At 36.1% G+C, this 20,740-nt stretch overlaps 1 protein-coding gene across 1 annotated transcript in view; it reads left to right on the top strand.

Moving 5' to 3' along the window:
* Positions 1-20,740, top strand: part of cfap61 (cilia and flagella associated protein 61) — a 61,091-nt gene that overhangs the window by 38,871 nt on the left and 1,480 nt on the right. Inside the window, exons 18-23 of the mRNA XM_088940631.1 lie at positions 6,160-6,328; positions 9,239-9,413; positions 13,391-13,683; positions 14,952-15,279; positions 17,542-17,633; positions 18,633-18,838. Of these exons, the coding sequence (XP_088796757.1) occupies positions 6,160-6,328; positions 9,239-9,413; positions 13,391-13,683; positions 14,952-15,279; positions 17,542-17,633; positions 18,633-18,838 (1,263 nt within the window). The remainder of the gene's footprint in view (positions 1-6,159; positions 6,329-9,238; positions 9,414-13,390; positions 13,684-14,951; positions 15,280-17,541; positions 17,634-18,632; positions 18,839-20,740) is intronic.

Raw genomic sequence — 20,740 nt, 5'->3', positions numbered from 1 at the left:
GAACATTACCACACCTCAATGTGCTGGAAAGAGTTAAATATAAGACATTTTATCCTCATTTAAAGGTCACTGTTATTTTTAGATTGACAGTGTCCCCTTTACATTTATTAGGTTTCAAGCTATTTTCCAATAAATTCAGTTAACACATAAAACAAGAACAAAACAATGCTCAACATTATTCTTCCCCCACATAATATAACACAAAGTGTAATGACAATAACCCACCCACACACAGTATGTAGCGCCAATCACAACAGTACTAACAGAAAGCCTTTCAGACAAGAATATAGTTCTCCGTCCTCCTCTACCACTCTGACAGCTCAGATCATCTCAAACATTTCCAGTTGCTGACCAAAACATGAATCTGGAAAAGTGAAGCAGTTACTTTTGTTCTTAAAGCAAACTCAATGACAGATCTGGGGTGTGGTTATAGGATTCTTCTCCAGGTGATTTAGTTCAAGTAGGCTTGAACCTTATTCTGATTTGTTTTTTCATCAATATGGGTTTCTTGCTCTCTTTACTACTGTCATTTCCCCATTAAGGTTTAAGGATAAAAACAAAAGTACATAAAATGTACAGTAAACAGTAAACAGGACACATATACAATAATGTTTTGTCATAATGCAGTTTATGATAGGCACACACTTTAACATTCACGTTCTTTAATCAATCTTTATTTTCTATTTTTTTCCAGGTGAAAGTCAGTTGCATTGCACATTCATTGTAATAGTGCTATGCTATATTTGTTTCTTATCTACCTTTGGCCATCTCTAGGAATGCCAAAATAATTCTTAAATAATGTAGCCTCTCATTATTTGCTGACTATAGGAAAATCTGTTAATTAAGGAGTTAATAAAAGGTATCAGTCTGTATCACTGCCTCCATCATGAATGTCTTTGTCAGCAATGTGCTCTCCCACACTGACTATAGTGCTGCATTTTTCTGTTAGAGGGTCCACTTGCTCATATGTCAGTATCTCACAGCTCAACACCAGAAGTTTCAGTCTCAAATACAAGACACTGTTTTACTGAAGAGACATTATTAGCCGTAGTTTAGCCAAAGGAACAAGTAAAGGTTTATTCCATGCTGAAAAGAGACACAACGTTTCGGCTGTGGAGCCTTCTTCAGGTGGTTCTTCAAGTAGTTTAGTTTAGCCTAAGCTTTTCTCATTAGTTCAGGTATTTCATACTGCAGAATCTCCTTTTCTAACATTTCATTTTCTTCCTCCTCTGCCTGTACAATTACAGGGACTTGTGCACTTTGTTCAGTCTAGATTCCTGTTCTTTCTGTGTCTACACCTCCATTCTGTTTATTACCAGTCCATCTGTCTCCAGATGTCTCATCAGCTGTGCTGGAAAACACAAATTTTACCACCCATCAATCTGACTGTTGCAGACTTTGGTTTTCCAAAGCCATGTCTACATCCCCTTTAAACTCTGCAGCCAGCCTGCTGCAGACGGGCTCACTCTGGGTTTTGCCTCCCTCTTGCTTTCACTGTCTTCAGTAGCAATTGTGCAGTTTTCAGCAAAATTGTGCCTCTGCCTCCCAAAGTTAAAGGGGATCTGCAATGTTATTTTTACATTTCGGGGTTATAATGAATCGGCAATGATGAGTGAATTTCAAGCCACAGTGAAACCACCAAGTACACGGTGATGTGTACAACCTCCAATTTTTTGCATCACAAAAGAGATTAAGTGTCAATGTATGCATAGCACCATATTGCTGTCATTGTCTCATAACATGGCAACAAAACTTCCAATGAAGTCTATTACATTGTAAACATGCTTTAATACAAGCCAATTTTACTGCTGTATTAACAGTACATTTTGCCATTAAACCAAATCATGTTTCATAGATACCTTTAAGTATTGCAAAAAAAGAGCAACGTGCCAACCAAATTAAATTTTAATAGTTAACCTTGTTAGAAGGTTAACAAGGTGTGTTTCTCATTTGCTTACAGCAACTAGTGAGTAGGAAGGGCTGCTTTTAATGTCACAATTTGCATGAACTCTCGCACTCTGCGATAACAATGCAACCATACAGTACTTTCACAAAGTTCACAATTTTACACTTTAAATTTGTAAAATTTCCCGTCAGTTAATTTATTTTTTTACAGAGATTTAATAACCAGTCTGATAAATTGGGACTGCAGTTCCCCTTCAAAAGTTTTTGTCATTTCAAATGAGGTCAAATCTATATAGGCACAACCATCAACACAAAATCTAAACATGTCTCGGGTCAGGGAACTTGTAGCCCATATTAGGAAACACACCTTGTTAACCTTCTAACAAGGTTAACTATTAAAATGTAATTTGTTTGGTTGGCAAGTTGCTCTTTTTTTGCAATACTTAAAGGTATTGTTGGCCAAAAGTGCTAATTTAATGTGGTCCCATGTTGGGCTCTTTAAAAGTACGGCTCTTAAAAAACTATACGAACCTACGATGAGCAGAACAGCTGTCAAGCAAGTAGAACTAAGAGCAGCAGTGAGCCACTGTGCTGCCATATCAAAATAGTATCTAAAATAAAATATTTACTTTTAGAATAGATTATTAGCTTTTTTTGATATTCTGTATACACATCTCTATTTTTAAATGTAGAGCAAAATGCGGGCACTAGGCCTCGCAATGGTTGCATAGTAACAGATCACTGAGTGTGTGAGATTTCAAGGACAATAGAGAAAAAAAAATTGTGACTAAGAAAGATGGCAAACGTATGTGTCTTTTGTCCAAAAACACTTGGTTTTATAAAAGAATAACATGTTGAACATAGTGCAAGTACTTCATTTATTTGTTCTGTCTTCCTTCTCTTATGTAGTACTTCAGATAATGGAAATTAGTTTGCATTGTAGCCCACATAGCAACTTCATCTGAAATATCTAACACTATTAGTTAAGTTTATAAGCATTAAATCACTTTAATAAGCAATAGTCCCATAATGTACTGTAAACCATTGTTATTATAAATTATTTTTTACTGTTCATGACAATACAAATAAGTGATGTTGAATGAGGTGATTTTTGTTTTTTACTTTTATTCTATTACCTGGGGGAAATAAGTAGTTCTTCTAGTATACAGTTACATTTAAGAGACAAAGGACAGGTTCTAAATAACTTAATAGAATTCCTTGACCGATCAAGAAAAACACTAGAGTACAACATGATATAATTAGACTATCAGAGGGCTTTTGATGAACACCTCTAAAAGGTTAATTTTCAAATCAAAAGCTGTAGATATAATATATATGCATGATTTGAAAACCGGTTAATGAACCAGAAACAATGCACCATATTAAGGGGCACATCTTCTAATTGGCAAATAGTATAAGTGGTGTGCTGCAGAGATCTGTTTTAGGCTCATTGATCTTCCTGATCTATATAAATAATTTACATTCTCATGTACTTATCAATCTACTTAAATTTGCAGATGAAAAAAACAGGAGGAGGTTTTTTTCAAACAGAAATAATGGGAATTACACATTACAAGGGAATTACAAAAAGACTTAGTCAAAGTCTTATGTTCTTAATAAAATATACTGTACCTTCAATCTGTGATCCATGGAGTTGTTAACTTGTGGCTTCCAGTCCTGTGATAGCTGTGTCCTTTGGTTCTGTAAACTTTGGTTGGTATAGGAATATCCAGCACACTACCATCATTGTGTGCCATTGGATAACCTTAATCTAGAATAATGAATGCTTTTCAGTCTCCCTAGTATTAGATAATCAATGTAGTTTCTGCTTCCATCTTACTTTGGCACATTGAGTATAATTACAATATTAATAGGACAAACAGAACATCCAGATATTGAAAATAATATTTTATTTATACGCAAAAGTATTAACCGCGTTCTGAGAATATCTAATTTTGTTCAGTTGCAAATGATGTAAAACATTTTTTTAAAGTTAACATTTTTAATCAAAACTTAAAAGTTCAAAGTGACAAAAGTCTTGCCATAGACTTTTTATTGAATTCAAGTCAGGACTATGACACTCAAGAACATTCACTTTCTTCTTGAACTTGAACTTTATTGCCATGTGTAACCTGTACTGGTACAATGGAATTCTTACTTACAGAAAATCTCTCAAAAGTGTAAAACACAAAGTCCAGACAGAGCATCAAGACAATATACAAGCAAACAGTAGACAATGTACAAGTAAACAAGTAAACAGTTCAAATGTAAACAATGCAGACATGTAAACAATGACTGCATATGTGCAATAAATAAGAAATCATAATGAGGTAGATGGTGTAGGTGTGGTCTGAGGGGCATGGCCAAATGTGTTCGCCAATCGCACTGTTTGTGGGTAGAAGCTATTGAAGAATCTGGTGGTAAGTGTCCGTATGCTCTTGTATCTCTTGCCTGAGGGCAGTGGGGTAAAGAGCTCATGCCCGGGGTGGTGACTGTCCTCTGTCATGGCCAGAATGTTAAGGCACTCCAGTTTAACCTTGGGCTTTGGTTTCTTGTTTCTTACTCAGTACACTGAAAATCATTTCCTCAAAACTTTCCTGTACTCTAAATTTGCCTATTTTCTCTCCAGTCTTGACAAGCTTTCCAGTCCCTGTTGATGAGAAGCAGCCCCAAAATACAATGCTGTCACCACCTTGCTTGATCACAGGGACGGTGTTGACAGCCTGATGCGCTGTGTTGGGTTTGCTCCTTACATATCATTTCACATTTTGACCAACACACTCCAATTGTGTCTCATCTGACCACAAAAACATACAGTATCACTTAGATGCTTTTGTAGCAAACTACATGCAGGATTTGAGACGGGTTTCCCACTCTGTCATACAAATCAGCTTTGTGGAGTGACTGGGATATTGTTGACTCATGAGTATTTCTTCCTCTCTCAGGCATTAAACTCTGTAGCTTATTCAAATTTGCAGTCTTCATCTTGGTGGCATCCCTAACCAGTTTCCTCCTTGCCCAGAACTATTTCTGCAACTTTATCCATGAGTTGTTTTGAATGTCTCTTGGTCTTGGATCATAATTAAATCTTTGCTTGAAATTATTTAACTGAGGAACCCTATAGACATATGTGCATTTGTTCTGAAATCATGAGAACTACTATTATTTCACACTAACAGAAGCCATTCATCTACAGTATGACTTTTGCACCTTGTTATAGTAATACCCTGTACCTGAATGTAGGATTACCATAGTGAATTCGTATGCAGTGTTCATTGGCATTTTAACTACTTTTGCCCATAAAAGTATTCATTTGGACAAGTCAAATCATTGATTCAGATCTTTAACAAATGTGTACTCCATTATTCAAATTATTCAAATAAACGAGACATTGAAAGGGGCAAATATTTATGTGCTAAGGTACTGTTTTTCAGAATTGAACACTCACAGAAAAGATGTCACCAATGGGAATAAGTTACCCTCTTTGTAGGTAGAGTTAAGATATTAAAGGAATATTCAAACTTCATCATTTTTTATTTTGTTAATATTTTATTTGTACTAATACTATAACAAATTTAATTGAATGAAATTTAACACAAAAAATTAGCAGAAGCTGTTCAATGTTTCCTTTCCACTAGAACAGATAAGATTGTTACTCCATAAAAGTAACAAATGGAAATATGGTTTTCATTGCAATCATGCAGTTAGTAAAATGTGATGCTAGAGGTCTGCGGTCACTGAAACTGAAAACTGAAAATCCTAAAATGCCTTGTGTTCATTTAAATGTGGCATTCCTGCTTTGTGGCTTGAATTTGTATAACTGTTTAGACAGCAGTTTGACAACTATTTAATTATGAAAGACAAGGTTTTCAGCTCTCTTTTAGATTCTTCTTGTACTGTGTTATGATGTTCATTGTGAACACAGTTGAGGTTTTTTAATTATTAGTAATGTTCAGTCCCAAAATGGATTTGCAATATAAAAATATGCATTATTAGAAGGGGAACATTTTGTTTCAAACAGATGTTTTAGTTTGTTAATTTTGCTAACACAAAAATGGTCAAAACAATATGATATATTCAAGAGATCCCTTTCGTGTCCACATGTTCACTACAGAAGCTCATTTCTTTTTTATACTATTGAAAGCTTATATAGCATGCATTTCAGCTCTAGCCATAAGTAGCCTGACAGATGTCTAATTAGTCTCTGCCATGAGCCGTTAAAATCAATGAGACCTGTTTGTCGTGTCCCTGTAGCTACTGCTACAGTGATAAGGACTATGCGCTGCTGTCACCGCGGTCCTGGATCAACGTGGTGGTTGGAAAGATGCAGGGAATAGACAGAGCTGCCAAGCATGTGCTGGTGTCTGATGACAGGAAGGTCCCATATGACCATCTCATACTCTGCACAGGACAGCAGTACCAGGTGAGGCTCCTGCAACATGAATGAGATTAGGATTTTCAATTATCATATTATTGTGCCAATAATATGCATACTGTAAGTCACAGTTCTAAAATGCATTTCAACTGTTTGTTTACCTTCTTAAATGTATTGTCTTTTGAAAAATTGGAAGAGTAGTGATCCATGCCAAATTTAAGGAGCATACAGATTATCCTCCTATTCTTTCCTCCTGTATTGATGGGTGAAAGAACACTTTTTAATCTCTCTTTATTTTCCAACAATAAAAATACATTTGGCTTTAACCCACTTTGTTTGCAACAAATTATTTTTAATAACCTTCACATTAGTGAATATTATCCAGTAAACGGAAGTATGTGGTTTGAAGTAGAATTTCTGTAGCACAGTTAAAATACAAACCTGAGAGTTCATTTCAATTTACCTGTAATATTAATCGAAATGCAATATTTTCATTTTATTTACTGTTTCTACCTTAATGGAATAAACTACATGGAACAGGGTACATTAGCACAGAATTTGTGGCAGAAAAGCATTCTCATTTAGAATTTCACATTGCTTTCGTGCTGAAAGAGAAAGGAGTAAGGGGTTTGTTATCTTGACTGCTTAGATAAGCTACATAATGTCAAATTAAAAAACAAACATAAAAAACTGAACTAGTGCTTTGATTTGATTAGCTAATTATATACTTTCAAATCTCCCTCTTTCAACATAAAAGCTCTTGCCTGTAATCATTGATTGCATAATTGCTGAAAATATAAGGACAAATCGGTTCAATGAATTGTTAATCTATAAACCACAAAACAGTCATTATTAGTGAATAACAATTTCAACAAATCATTCAAATTTGGCCTTGTGGCAAGAACTACATGGCTACATAGTCATGTCTGCAATGACTTGCAACTGATATGTCCACAAAAAGATTAAGAGTAACTGCAATAAGTCAGATCTATGTGTATTTCAGAGGTAAATTTGGGCTTTTCTATTGCAGACCTTTCTTTTAACCAGGGCAGGCATTAGGCATACGCAGCAGGCAGCTGTCTATGTTGCAAAAGGTGGAGTGTACAAATAATTATCTGTGAATACATGTGTGGGACAAATGGGGGTGGCATAGCATAGTGAGTAATGTGTAATTGTTTCAATGAAATAGATTTAAGATCCAACTTTATAACAAAACAAAAATTCTGTTGTATAAATGAAAATATATGTAAATAATTCTGATTTCATACAAGAACAAACGTATCTGGGCCAACAACATTTTTTGTGAAAACCCTCTCATGGCTACTCATTGACAATTAGCATGTTTTAAAACCATCATCCAGTTGGTATTGTAGAATGAATACATACTCATCCTCTGCTGAAAAATAAATAGTACATTTCTGATTAAAAAAAAAATGGTTAAAACTAAAAAATACAGCAATAATCTCACAACAGCAATGACTGACTGGAGCAGGAGAAACTACCAAAACAATAGCATTTTGCTAAAATGTATTATATAGGCTGTTATAAGACTCTGGTAGGCCACAGCAATATTATCAAGCTCACCTGTATATCTTGTGTTTTTTTGGTTTTATTGATATATATTTTTATGGCAAAAGCTTTGGCATATGATTCAGGATGATGATGTCAAATAATACAAATCGTTTGTAATCGTATGCGTTTGTTTTTTTAAGCAGACATCTATGATCTTTGTATTGAAAAATGATCATTGAGTGTTGCAAAATATTAAGAAATGTATAGCTTCATTGTCTTATAGCCCATTTTGATGTTGTGGATTGACTGGAACATGCGATTGCAAACATAAAACTAAAGTCAATTTCAGAACCCAAGTGTGTGTTGAGTAATGGCAAAATGTATTTGGAAAGATGCCAAAGAAAGGTTTGAAAATACAAAAAAAGGCTGAGATGCAGAGGATTTGCACACAAAAATAATAAAATTAAGATAAAGTTTTTTTTAATAATCAGTTAGTTGGAAAAGAAAAAATAATTCAAAGACACTGGATATTTTCTCTTTGAGAGTAAAGCCACAGAAGTTTCTCATATCTCTTTTCTGCTAAGACTGCAAGTATAAAACCAATCATGTGCCTGTCTAGGTAAGTAGCTGGACAAGATGACCTTACTATATGTGTCAAATGACAAACCCATAGCACATGAGTATGATATCCTTCTAAAATCACTACAGATTAATTAATTTTAGATTAAATCTAATTAAAATTGTTTTTTTCATGTGACAAGTCAATGCATTACAGTTTCAGAATGTGTTCCTCCATGTCTGATTGTGCTCCTCCATGTATCTACATAAAATGGCACATTGCCTGTAGTGAAGGATGACTCATGCAGGAGGTCACTCTTTCATATCCCTAGATACTGATCTTGGATAAGAACCAATAGCGATCACTGTGCTGGCTTCTGTCCTACTGTGGACTGGGAAGAGATAATCACCTAGGATTGATTCACCTCTGATCGTCACAGCTGCTTCACACAAACACTCCATAACTCAGCTTAGGCTTATAAAGTGAAATGACAGAATCTTTCTGTTTTGTTCATTTAGTAGCGTCAATAGCGAGAAATTGGTACAGGGCACTCCAAACTAAAAATAAAAATGTGAAAAAAGTTATTACCCTTTAATATTGCAGTACAAAAAACAACGTTAACTCACATATATGTGTACAGTATCTTTAATTATAGGAACAAGTAATAGGTTTATTCCATGCTGAAAAGAGAAGAGAGAAAACACAACGTTTCGACTGTGAAGCCTTCTTTTCAGCATGGAATAAACCTATTACTTGTTCCTTTGCAGACTATGCATGCTGACGCAGCTCCCCATCTGAACATCTTTAATTATATGAATGAAATGATGTTACTCTACTCATCTGGTGAATATTATTTGTTCCTTTACATTTCCTTTCATTTCTTTAAGGTACCTTGCCCCACTGGCATTGATATTAACCAACTGAGTACAAACAGAGACATTGCCATCAGGACAGGCCAGAGATACACTGGACCAGTGCCTTCCAACCTTTTCACTCTGAATGATGACAGAGACTGCCTAAAGACTTACAACTGGCTTCAGCACAACTTTGTGCATTCTGAGGGTATGTTGTGTCCATGTCTTCAGCTTGGAGATTGATTTTATTTGATGTGCCTTATTAGGCATACTGTTCCCTACTCCCACTATGTAATTAGGACGTAATTAATTTGAATGAAATCTTTCATCTGTCTAGCTCTGCTTCTTCGTTCCATTTGCAGCATGATATTAATTTTTTGGGGGGAATGGTACTCTGGTGATGAAAAGGCTGATAGAATTAATTAAGTATAATTTTTTCTAAGGAAAATAATAGGGGCAGTGAGCACTGCATGATTAACCCGATTAGATTAACTAATTAGAAGATCATTTAATTATCAAGGAAGTAGCACAATTATGAGAGAATGCAAATTATGCTGTCTAATGAGGAATATGTCAATTCTGCATGCTTTGTGTGGAAAATGTGACATCCCACCCCGTAAAAGGAAATTTTCTCCAGGCACACGGAGGTGAGTTTACTGTTTGGGTTTCATTTTGCTCAACTAAGAAGTGTCTGTGTTCCAGGGTCCAAATATTGTTGCCGGTATTTATCTGCCACAATATGATAATTGCCACAATAAAGCAAATCAATTGGCTTAAGTCATAATATGCGGCAGACTTTATTCAGCTGTGTGCTAGTTAGCTGCAGACGGATTTACTCTCATATTCTCATTTCTTTCTCTAATGCAACTATTCATACTGCAGGATTTTGCCATAATGAAAAAAAACATATTAACTACAGTAGTCCAAAGGCATCTAATCATACTTTCTATTAATATAGTGTAAAACATAATGCCTTGAACACATAAGACAACACATTGCTGAAAGATATGTGCAACAATTTACTAGAAACTATTACAGCACACTTATAGCAGGACATGCCCAGTGTTTCAGTTTCTTTTGACATATTTTCTAACATTTTTATCTGAATCATTTCAATTAAACACTCTTCACAACAAATTGCCACATAACATTTTTACAAATGAATGAATTAGTAGTTTATTGTGATTCATTCTAAACAAAACAAAATTACATATGTTGTTTTGTACTTGTAGAAACACAAAGCAGCTGTTCTGATTTAGAACTGACATTCAGCACCATGGATAGTGCCCATTATAAACTGCAGAAAAGCTGAATTCTCGTTTTCACTGAAAGATTGTAGAATCACTTATGTATTGCATGATATATTTTTTTCTCTCCATATTCCCCCATTTAATATTTACATTTTCTCGAATACCATTTATCGCACTTACTCAAGAGCTTTCCAAAATGTCCAAGTACAATCATTTGTTCTTAGTGCCTTGTGAGAAACAAATGTGGAACTGTGGCAGCTGTTGAACTCTTTGAAAACCTGGCTGAGTCACTGGATTTGTTGATAATCCAATGTCTTAGGGAAACAATGCCTAAAAGTTTCAAGAGAAACGAAACAGATTATGACCCCGCAGGACATGAGGAATAAGACTGCTTAATAGCAGGATTGCCTTCCTGTTAGTCAGATATCATCAGATCTCAAATCAACTAAGCAAGAGTGAGCCTACGAAGCACTTGGATATGACACCACTTGGTTGGTGGACCAGTAAGTGTCAGTTTCCCCTCTGGGTCAAAATTTCAATTCAATGCCTCAGTGCGGTGCTTGGAAACATTGCTGATAGAGGTGCCGTCCTTAGATTAAAGTGTGGTCCTGACAACTTTGTCATTAATGAAATGTGTGGGTATTACCCCCAGTGTCATGGTAAAAGTCTAGTCTTGATTTGTACAATCCGGTGTTCCTAAGGTTCCCCCTTAATTCAGTTGGTGAAATTTCTCACTTCTCCACCAGATCTGCTACATATTGGAGATGCTGGTGCATAATGGCTGTTAGACACTACCCAGATGTTTCAGTGCTGGAAGAAGTGGGTCCCCACTTTTGTGCAAAGTGCTTTGGGATCATTTATGATGAAACGCACTACACAACTTCAAGGAATCATTAATACTAGATCAAACATGTAGAGTCTTAAGCCTTCCTTTCAGTGCACCACCCATTACTTACAGTAAACCTGGTGCTGTCATTGAAGATAAATGATCATTTATTGTAAGCATATTAATTTAATACTTTATCAAAGCAGATTGTTGAGGGAAACTAATTTGATGAGGACATTTTAAACTAAATTGGTAAATGGCATATTACCTTGTACAAATAATGTTCATTACTGCTTATATGGCATAAACAGATGGCACAATTACTTAATTTCTTTCTTCTGCAAATCAGATTTTGATATGTAACACCACATACGAGATGAAAATAAATGTTCTGTGAACATTTTCAAAGACTCACAAAAAACATGTATTTGATAAGTGGATGTGAGTTTAGTTCTGGTAATCTGTTTCCATTTCCCATTCTCCATTCCAAACCCACACAGTCATACCAGGATGATGCCATCCTCATGGCCATACACGCACTCAAATAAAGGAGATTGCTGTAAGAGAGTAAGAGCAACAAGGAACTGCCAAATAGGTGGCTGTGTGTTTCATAAAGAACAACAACTATCTAGTTCCTCCCTTCCTGTTCTTTCTCTGTACAGGTACAGCTGTGCTATAAAGAGCTCTTGTTATGATATAATTGAATGTGCTGAAAAGAGCAGTGGGGAACAGAGTTCCCGCCTTTCTTGTTATCTTTAATAAACCAAGCATTCTGCTGATAACTGATGTTACTCTTCTCATGAATATAGAGACAGAAGTAGGGAGAGATAAAGGTGGATTGAATGGGAAGAAAGGTAGTGCACTTAATAAGCTGAAATAGAGCAATCATGTTGCTAGATATACCTCCATGGCTGAAACCTCTATGCTGGCAGATGAGTGCAGTATTGAAATTCCGAAGAACAGCAAATTTAATTAGGCCTTACTACTGTACACACAGGTGTTTGGAAACATTTTTGTACATTGTTGTTATTTCTAAATGCATAAATCGTAGAGCTTTGCCTCTATGAAAATTAATTTTCATTTCTCTTTTTATTTTTTTTCTTCTGTTTTGTTTAAGGTTGTAAAAATATAAGTAAGCACTGTAGTAATGAAAATAATAACTTTTTTTTCATTACAAGATACTTTAGAAGTTAACGTACTGTACTTACTGTATCTTACACTTCCATAAATGAGAAGAGTCCATTTCCATAGGTCTACCAGAAACCAAAGGCATTCCATTTTAAATATGTGATTAGTCACAAAACCAGTCACAATCACAACAAAATTGTGAGATAGGTGGTACTTCCACACTCACTTCACATGATCTTGGTCTTGTTGTTAACTACAAACATCAGAGATAGTGGCAATACTCTTCTTTTGGTCATTGCATAAGACATATACCACCAATATTGAACGTAATGTGATTTCATTTACCCTTTTATCCCTCAACATCCAAAGACATAGTCTTGCAGTAGTCCAGTATTACAGTTTTTACTGTTCCATTATTGCCTGCAGTAATGGAATGAAAAAAAAGGTGAATATGCTAAGTACTGTAGGAACAGCTATCATTTTAAGTTGTTTTCAATTAATTCCCTTTGTCTATTAGTAATTCTGTCCACTGGCTAACAGTAAACATTGCTAATTTGAACATTAATTCGCCACTTGATCCTGATGTCTTTTTAACTGGAATTCACTGACATTCTTTTTAATTTGAGATCATGGCGGGTGAGAGCAGGCAAGGATGATCGTTGTCATCATTATCAGCAATTAATTTTTTTAATGATTTTAATAATAATAACATATTCAGCTGCTGTCTAGCTATGTCTCAATTGTAAATTAAGAAAGAGTTTCACTTGATATCCTCCCATATAGCTCTGCAATGATCAGAAAAAAGAGAGCACAGATACAGTACCTCAGCAAATTATCTTGGTCCCTCTGTTGCTAGGTGACCTTCATAGGCTTCATAGCATTAGAGTTGTTCGTAATCCAGTAATATTGCATCATTCAAGTTATTTGTCACAATGTTCTTACGCCTCCTATTAATTTAATGAAATGTGTTTTCATTTCCAGGTAATGCAGTGTTATTTGGCAGTACAATAGATGTGTACACTACTTTAGAAACCATGCTGTCCCTTGGAATTACTGCCTCTCGTATCCACTTGGTACAGCCACCTTTGGATGACACAGTTAGCTGCTTTAACAACTTTGAAGTGGAGAGAGCTGTGGAAGAAGCAGTGAGGCGAGCTGGAGTGACGGTGCACCACAACTGTGTTCTTGCCCAGTGGAATGACGGAGAAGACACTGAACCCATAACATCTGTTTCGTTTACCACTGATACAAAACCCTTCAAACTTCCATGCTCAGTAAGTAAAACTACCGCGGAGCATCAGCTGTGAAAATACTATTCTACTCCCATACATTCTTCAAATCAAGTCTAAAAGAAAACTGCAAAAATCAGTTCCTAGTATGTAAGACAGAAAGATGCCCGTAATAGAAACCTGATGAAGCTTGGTTAATCTCATGTTGAGATCATTCCTAGTATAATAAAAGTCATAAATAGACTGACTTAGCAAACGAAATAGCTGTAAGCATAACACAGATTGAAAACCTTGAATCTCATCATCTCATCTGAAGTCTGAGCTAAAATCTTTGGGACCCATTAAAATGTGATGCATGCAAGTAACATTAAAAGGTTTGTCATCACTTAACACAAACTTTCATTTTTTAGTTCATAGGAAATATTTTATTTAGCAGGCATACAGGATTTATATATTAAAAATATTATTATCCATTACAAAATGTGGAAGGCAAAGCAAGCATTTTTGTATTTCATACAAAATTCGGTACTCACTGCTCACAAGAGATGTTGGAAGGCAAAGGGTGAAAGTCAAGTATCTCTAGTCAAGGATAACTGAAAGATAGCTAGCAATTAAATGCAGAGTTAAAGACAATAGATTTCCTATTAGATTATTTTCATTTTTTAAATAGTTTGCACAACATCTAAATCACTACTCTGCTAATAGTTGTGCTGAAATACCAGAAACATAAGCCCCTGTTTATGAAACTTAGGATCTTTACTTGTAATACAACTGTGTACAACTCCTCTTGTAGCTCTCCAGTAATCTTGGATTTACTTTTGTCTTAACTGACATGATGTATGAGGTTTGAAGTGTGTTTTGTTAACTGCATAACATGGCATTATGTCAAATGCACTCAGTAGCTACTGATAGTATCTAACTCAGTGAACTCATGTAATATCAACTTACATCTGATGTACTCTTTTTCAGAAGAAAAAATGGTAACTCCCTCTATGTTTTTTCTTACCTACTTTTTTTTACAGATATTGTTATGTAGTGCTAATGTACTTAATATCGTACTTAGAATTTTAAACATTATCATAAAATCCTGTGTAACACTAACGGTTTCTGGGGGAATCTTTTTAATTCATCATATTTTTGTATTATTATATATTATATTATCATTATTTTTAATATTATAAAATTCTGTCATGTAATTACAGTATGTACTAATTAACAGACTGTAGCAGATTTTAAATATGCTCTGTTATTTTCATTTTCAGAATCCTGCATGTAGTTTATTAGAATATTCTCACTTTTTTCTATTTTCTTAGGTATTTATTAACTTTTACAAGAAAGGAATTGATTATGATGCTTTTAAGGCCATAAATGATGCTTTTCTGGTATACGATGGGAGACTTGTCATTGATACTGCGTTCCACACAAATGATCCAACAATCCGGGCTGCAGGTCCACTGACCAAATTTGCACGACGTTACCATGCAGACCAGTGGACTCACAGCAATTTCAACTCCAAAGAAGTCGGATTCCAGCTGGCTGCTGTCATCCTCCCCTTCTTTGACCCAACACTGGAGTGGGTGGCAGATCCTCCTGTAGAGTTCGACAGACTTATCCCCATGTACAGAGGGGCAAAAGTCCAAGGCAGGTGTTTTTTTCCCCCCAGATAGCAGTGCAGGTGCACATCTGTATAGATCCTGTATTTAAAGCATCACGGGACTGCTTTGTTTTACATGAAGTATTACCTGCAAATGGGCGGCACTGTGGCACAGTGATTAGCATTGCTGCCCCTCAACACTGGGGGCCTGATTTCAATTAGCTAATATCTGTACGTTCTCGCCATGGTCATGTGGGTTTGCTCTAGGTGCTCCTGTTTCCTCCCACAGTCCAAAGACATACTAGGGGGTTAGCTGGCTTCTGGGAAAACTGGCCCTGGTGTGAGGGTGTATTTGTCTGCGTGTCTGCCCTGTGATGGACTGGCGTCTCATCCAGGGTGTATCCTGCCTTGTGCCTGTTGGCTTGCTGGGATAGGCTTCAGCACCGCTGTGACCCCGTATATTATTAAGTGCTTAGAAAAGGGTGATGGATTATCTCTAAGTTCTTGGACAACTTTTCCCCGCTTCCCTTTAAAAGACAGTCAGGAGTCCGTCTCAGAAGTTAAAAGAAGTTTTAATTTCGTGCCCATGGGAGCAAAACTCACAGAGATGCTCAGTATATTTTTCTCAATGTAATTAAACTAGAACAGTCCTTAAAAAATGTTCCGTTATCTATCACGCTTCTCTGTGCTTACAGGATTGGCAGTGTTCCAAAATCACACACATCTTCCTACTTCCCTATTTGCTAAAGATAACTTGATTTAATACAATTGGTTACTTAGGTTGGCAGCACACATTCCTATATAACCGTATAGAATTACATAGTGGCTCTAGTGTCCAGCATTCTTCCAATACAGTTCAAACCAGTTCTGAATGTCCACCTTATAAAAAAGTGCATCTTCTGCAGGAAAAGTGTGTGCAAAGTTCACAGGGACCCTCTCAACAAAATTAAATACACTATAGAAGTAATATTACTAAAAAGCCCTGTTCTAAACACAGAGCAGATATATAGGGTCAAACAAATTTAACCTCCCAAACCACAAAATAAACATATTATAGTTACTCTTGTTTGCAGAGAAGAAGCTATGTAAACATGACATGGTTAATATACTCTACATATAGAATATTCACATGATATATACATAATAATGGTAAACTACTGCCAAAATTATTGTAAAACAATGTGTAGATATAAAACAAGTACACCACAAGACTATGTTTCCATTTTCACATCTACTAGAAAAAATTATAAAAAATAGTTATAATTTTATTATAAAAAAATAGTTTATACTGTATTACAGTGCTCAGGATCAATGCAGTTGTCATTTAAAACACTTCAAACAAACGTGTTCTTTCATCTCAATATAAATAACCTTGAACTATTCAAAGTACAATGCTAAAAACATGCATTCCATTGACTGTGGAATAAAAACAATACAGTTTCAGTTAAAACAAACATTGTCTTCAAAGGATTTGGGAACACGAATGTGTGTTACCAAATCTATTTTTTTTTGTTAATGGGTTTAAATGTACATTTATATTTCCGATAAACAAAATCAGGAGCACCAAGCCTAGCCTCAGCCTTTCAATGCAGTTGTGTTTGTTAGCAATTAAAAATCAGCTTCAGGTTCTCAAATATTTAATTCAATCAGAATAACAGCACCCAAGAATTAAGCATATTTAAGAGGTATATTGAGTGTTTTAGTCAAGTCTTAACTGGCTTGGCTGGGGGCTGCCCCCAAGGCCACAGGACAAGGAGGCTGGGCCCCCCAGTCAGAGTGGGTGCAGAGGGAGGAGTGGCCAAGGGGCAGCTGCAGAGGTGGAGATGGGCTGGAGGAGGGGTGCAAGTGAGAGTGGAACTTGGGCTTACGTATCGTATTTATAATCTAACGTGAGGATATGAAATCAGGAATGATTACGAAATACTTGCAGCTGAGGTTCAGTGAACTTGGCTATTATCATCCCACCTACACTTTTGTTACAAACGAGATTTAAGGTAAATGTTTTATTTTCTAGTAGTTCAGGTGGGTAGCTGCGTCAGCATGCGTAGTCTGCAAAGTAACAGGTTTATTCCATGCTGAAAAGAGAAGAGAGGAAACACAACGTTTCGGCTGTGAGGCCTTCTGTATTAGTAACTGGACAAAGCCCTGTATTCAGGCTTATTTACCTATACATAATGCAGGATACCAAGCCTTGTTGTTTTTTGACCTTGATAAATTCTTAAATTCTTATTTAATTAAGGCAATACTTTGTCCAATTATCTATTTTAGACAGAAGAATGACTGTTGATGCTGTTTTATTTTGTGCTTAGGTGGTAAACTTCCTGGAGGATATCATTATCTCCATGCTTCAAAGCCAGGAATTGGCACCCCTCTAGCAGCACAAATGTCACAATCTAAATATGTATGTACCGCCTTAAAAACACATTTCAAAACTCCTTAACATACTTGTTACTGAACAGTGCATTTTTGTTTGTACTAGAATTATAATGAATTCATGATACGACTCACCCATTAAATTGTGATATTATTTCCTATGCCTACTTAAGTTATGAGGGTCAGTGGTATATACTGTAATTTGTGTGATAAATAGCCATCATTAGGATACCAGTACTAGTTTAATTCTGCCATTGAACAAACCTGGTATTTAGCTAGAACATTTTAGTCCAATTTTTAAATTAAATTCCACTATAAGGATATGCACGTCTCTACATGCAAGTATTTCAAACTCAGTTAATGCATATCTACCACTGAAAGCAATACACTACAACTCATAAACAGGAACCTGGCTATTTGAAGAGGGATACGGAGATGACAAATATCACTACCTGTGACATTTCAAAAGCAGGACACTCATCTTAAAATAATCATTTGTTTTTGGTACTTTTTATTTAATTGGAATCGCTGGTCATTTTTCTCTTGGTGGTGAGCACCATGCTTGCCTTCCTGCGAAGTGTGTACTGTCAGAGCCATTCACTTCTTATTCAAAATGAGAGACCTATGGTTTCTACAGCAATCATCACAGCAAGCTCACAGGAGCCTGACTAGCCACAGGGATGGCTCACAGGGACAAATTGAGCATTCTGTGGCCAACTCAAGCTCAGCCAAAGCCAGGGGCCATTCAACCAATTGTACATTACTTCTCAGACAATCCCTCTGACATTCAGATTAAGACAACACTCAAACCAGCCATGCCTGGACGGGTCTTTTAACATGGCTTATGAAAGACCCACTTTTCACTGTAAATTATATATTGGAGAGATATAGAGATGAAATGAGAAAATAATTGTACTTGGAATTTGTCGAATTGTCATAGCGACAATAAATATTTTTATTGTTTTAATTTAGACAATGTTAATTCTTTTATTAATGTTAAAACATTAACAATTTTATGTCTTCCCAGGGCAGAGAAATTGTAACGGGAAGTTCAGAAAATGGGAATTACTTTAGACTCCACCTGAACCAATACAATGAGGTTGAAACCATTACTTGCCTTTCACTGAAACCTTTCCCGGCTTCAAATTATCTGTGCTTATATGGAGAGAATGAGCAACTGCTGAATGGTCTCTGTGATCGATTTGATGAAGGACTCATTTCTGACTTTTACAGGTAACCCTGAAGTTTTCATTTAATTATAAAAGTAATTAAAGCATACTGTGGAAATATTTAGGGAAAACCTAAAACGTAATTTGATTGTGTAGTAATTTGATCAACTGTATTAGTTGTTACAAAAAGCAACATGTGAATCAGTAACAGTAGTAATTAAAAATAGCAATGAAAATGATTCTAATATTTATGTTTATGATTATGATCAAGTATGTGGGCAGCATAGTGATGTGGATGTCAGCAAAGCTGCCTCTCAACTTTCAATCTCAACCTCTCAAACCAGTGATCCTGGCTTCAGTTTTGTCTCTGTAGTGTTTGCCTTTTCTCCAGTAGTTCTTGGGATTTTCATGAGCAGCTCCACTTCCATCACATCCCAGATATTTGTTTTTTTCACTGGCTATTTAAATTCTCCCTTTCTCTCCATCCTGTTCTGTACTGTACTGTCATGTGCTCTCTCAGGCCCCACCTGGCATTACTGTGCTTCCAGGATAAGCTCTGGTGTTCCTCCAAAGTCACCATGATAAGCGCTTTACTATGAAACTGGAAATCGGGACACTCCACTCAAAGTGCTTTACAGCTAATGCGGACTCCCCTCCACCACCACCAGTGTGCAGCCCCACCTGGATGATGCGATGGCAGCCATAGTGCACCAGTACGCTCCCCACACACCAGCTCTCAGTGGGGAGGAGAACAGAGTGATGAAGCCAGTTCAGAGATGGGAAATATTAGGAGGCCATGATTGTTAAAGGCCAGGGGGAATTTTGGCCAGGATGCCGGGGTAACACCCCTTCTGTTTTTGAGAAACGCCCTGGGATTTTTAATGACCACAGAGAGTCAGGACCTCGGTTTTACGTCTCATCCAAAGGACGATGCCTTTTTACAGTATAGTGTCCCCGTCCCTATACTGGGAAATTAGGACACACACAGACCGCAGGGTGAGCACCCCTGTTGGCCCCACTAACACCTCTTCCAGCAGCAACCTTAGTTTTTCCCAGGAGGTCTCCCATCCAGGGACTGACCAGGCTCACACCTACTGAGCTTCAGTGGGCTGCCAGTTGTGAGTTGCGGGGTGATATGGCTGCTGGCATATTTCTATATGTATAAACAATTCTTAATTCTAAGTAAATACAATTTGAATCTCACATTATAATGAGAAAACTAGTGTACGTGTAAGATGGCCACATTAGTTTTTCTTCAATCATTAGATAATAAATGCTCTTGGCTCTCTTTGCCTACAAACGTTCATCTGCATCTGCATCATACTGTCTGCATGTTTCATCTATGCACATAACTTTCTTTGGGATTCACATCCACTTTTTAGGCATTTCCTTTTGTTTGCTATTTACTTTCTTTTTTTCCATTTATTTTTCACTACAGTGTTGAAAATGCATATTACAGTGTCAATTAATGATCAATGAAAATATACTTTACTGAAACATTTTGACAGTATTAAAGTTACTGGTTTATGGCACTTACTTTGCAACAGTAATAACACTTCTATGGTCTAAATAATGTAAAAAGCCAGGAGTATATTATAGCTGTTTTCAAAACATGCAGCCTGGTTTATTTGTTTAAGAATATAATAAAGGTCACAATCAATTCATCCCATATAAATTATTTGAATGCTAGTACTTTATTGATACATTTTCTGTGATTAATATTTTTTCTTTAAACAATGATTGGTAAGTAATAAAGTGTTCAATGTGGAATAATTATGTAAAGCAATGAGCATCAATCGTGAGCATCAATGCACAGAGACTGTTAGTATGTAAAACACATAAAACCTTTACTAACATTATACTGTAGAACGTCCTTAACTGAATACTGCGATTTTAATTTTGCATTTTGGTGTTAAACAGGATAAGGAGTTGGTATTTATACAGACTTTCTTAGAATTATGGTACT

The sequence above is a fragment of the Atractosteus spatula genome, chromosome 2 (assembly GCF_055471065.1).
Source record: "Atractosteus spatula isolate fAtrSpa1 chromosome 2, fAtrSpa1.hap1, whole genome shotgun sequence".
Lineage (NCBI taxonomy): Eukaryota > Metazoa > Chordata > Actinopteri > Semionotiformes > Lepisosteidae > Atractosteus > Atractosteus spatula.
This window is presented reverse-complemented; position numbering and strand designations above follow the sequence as displayed.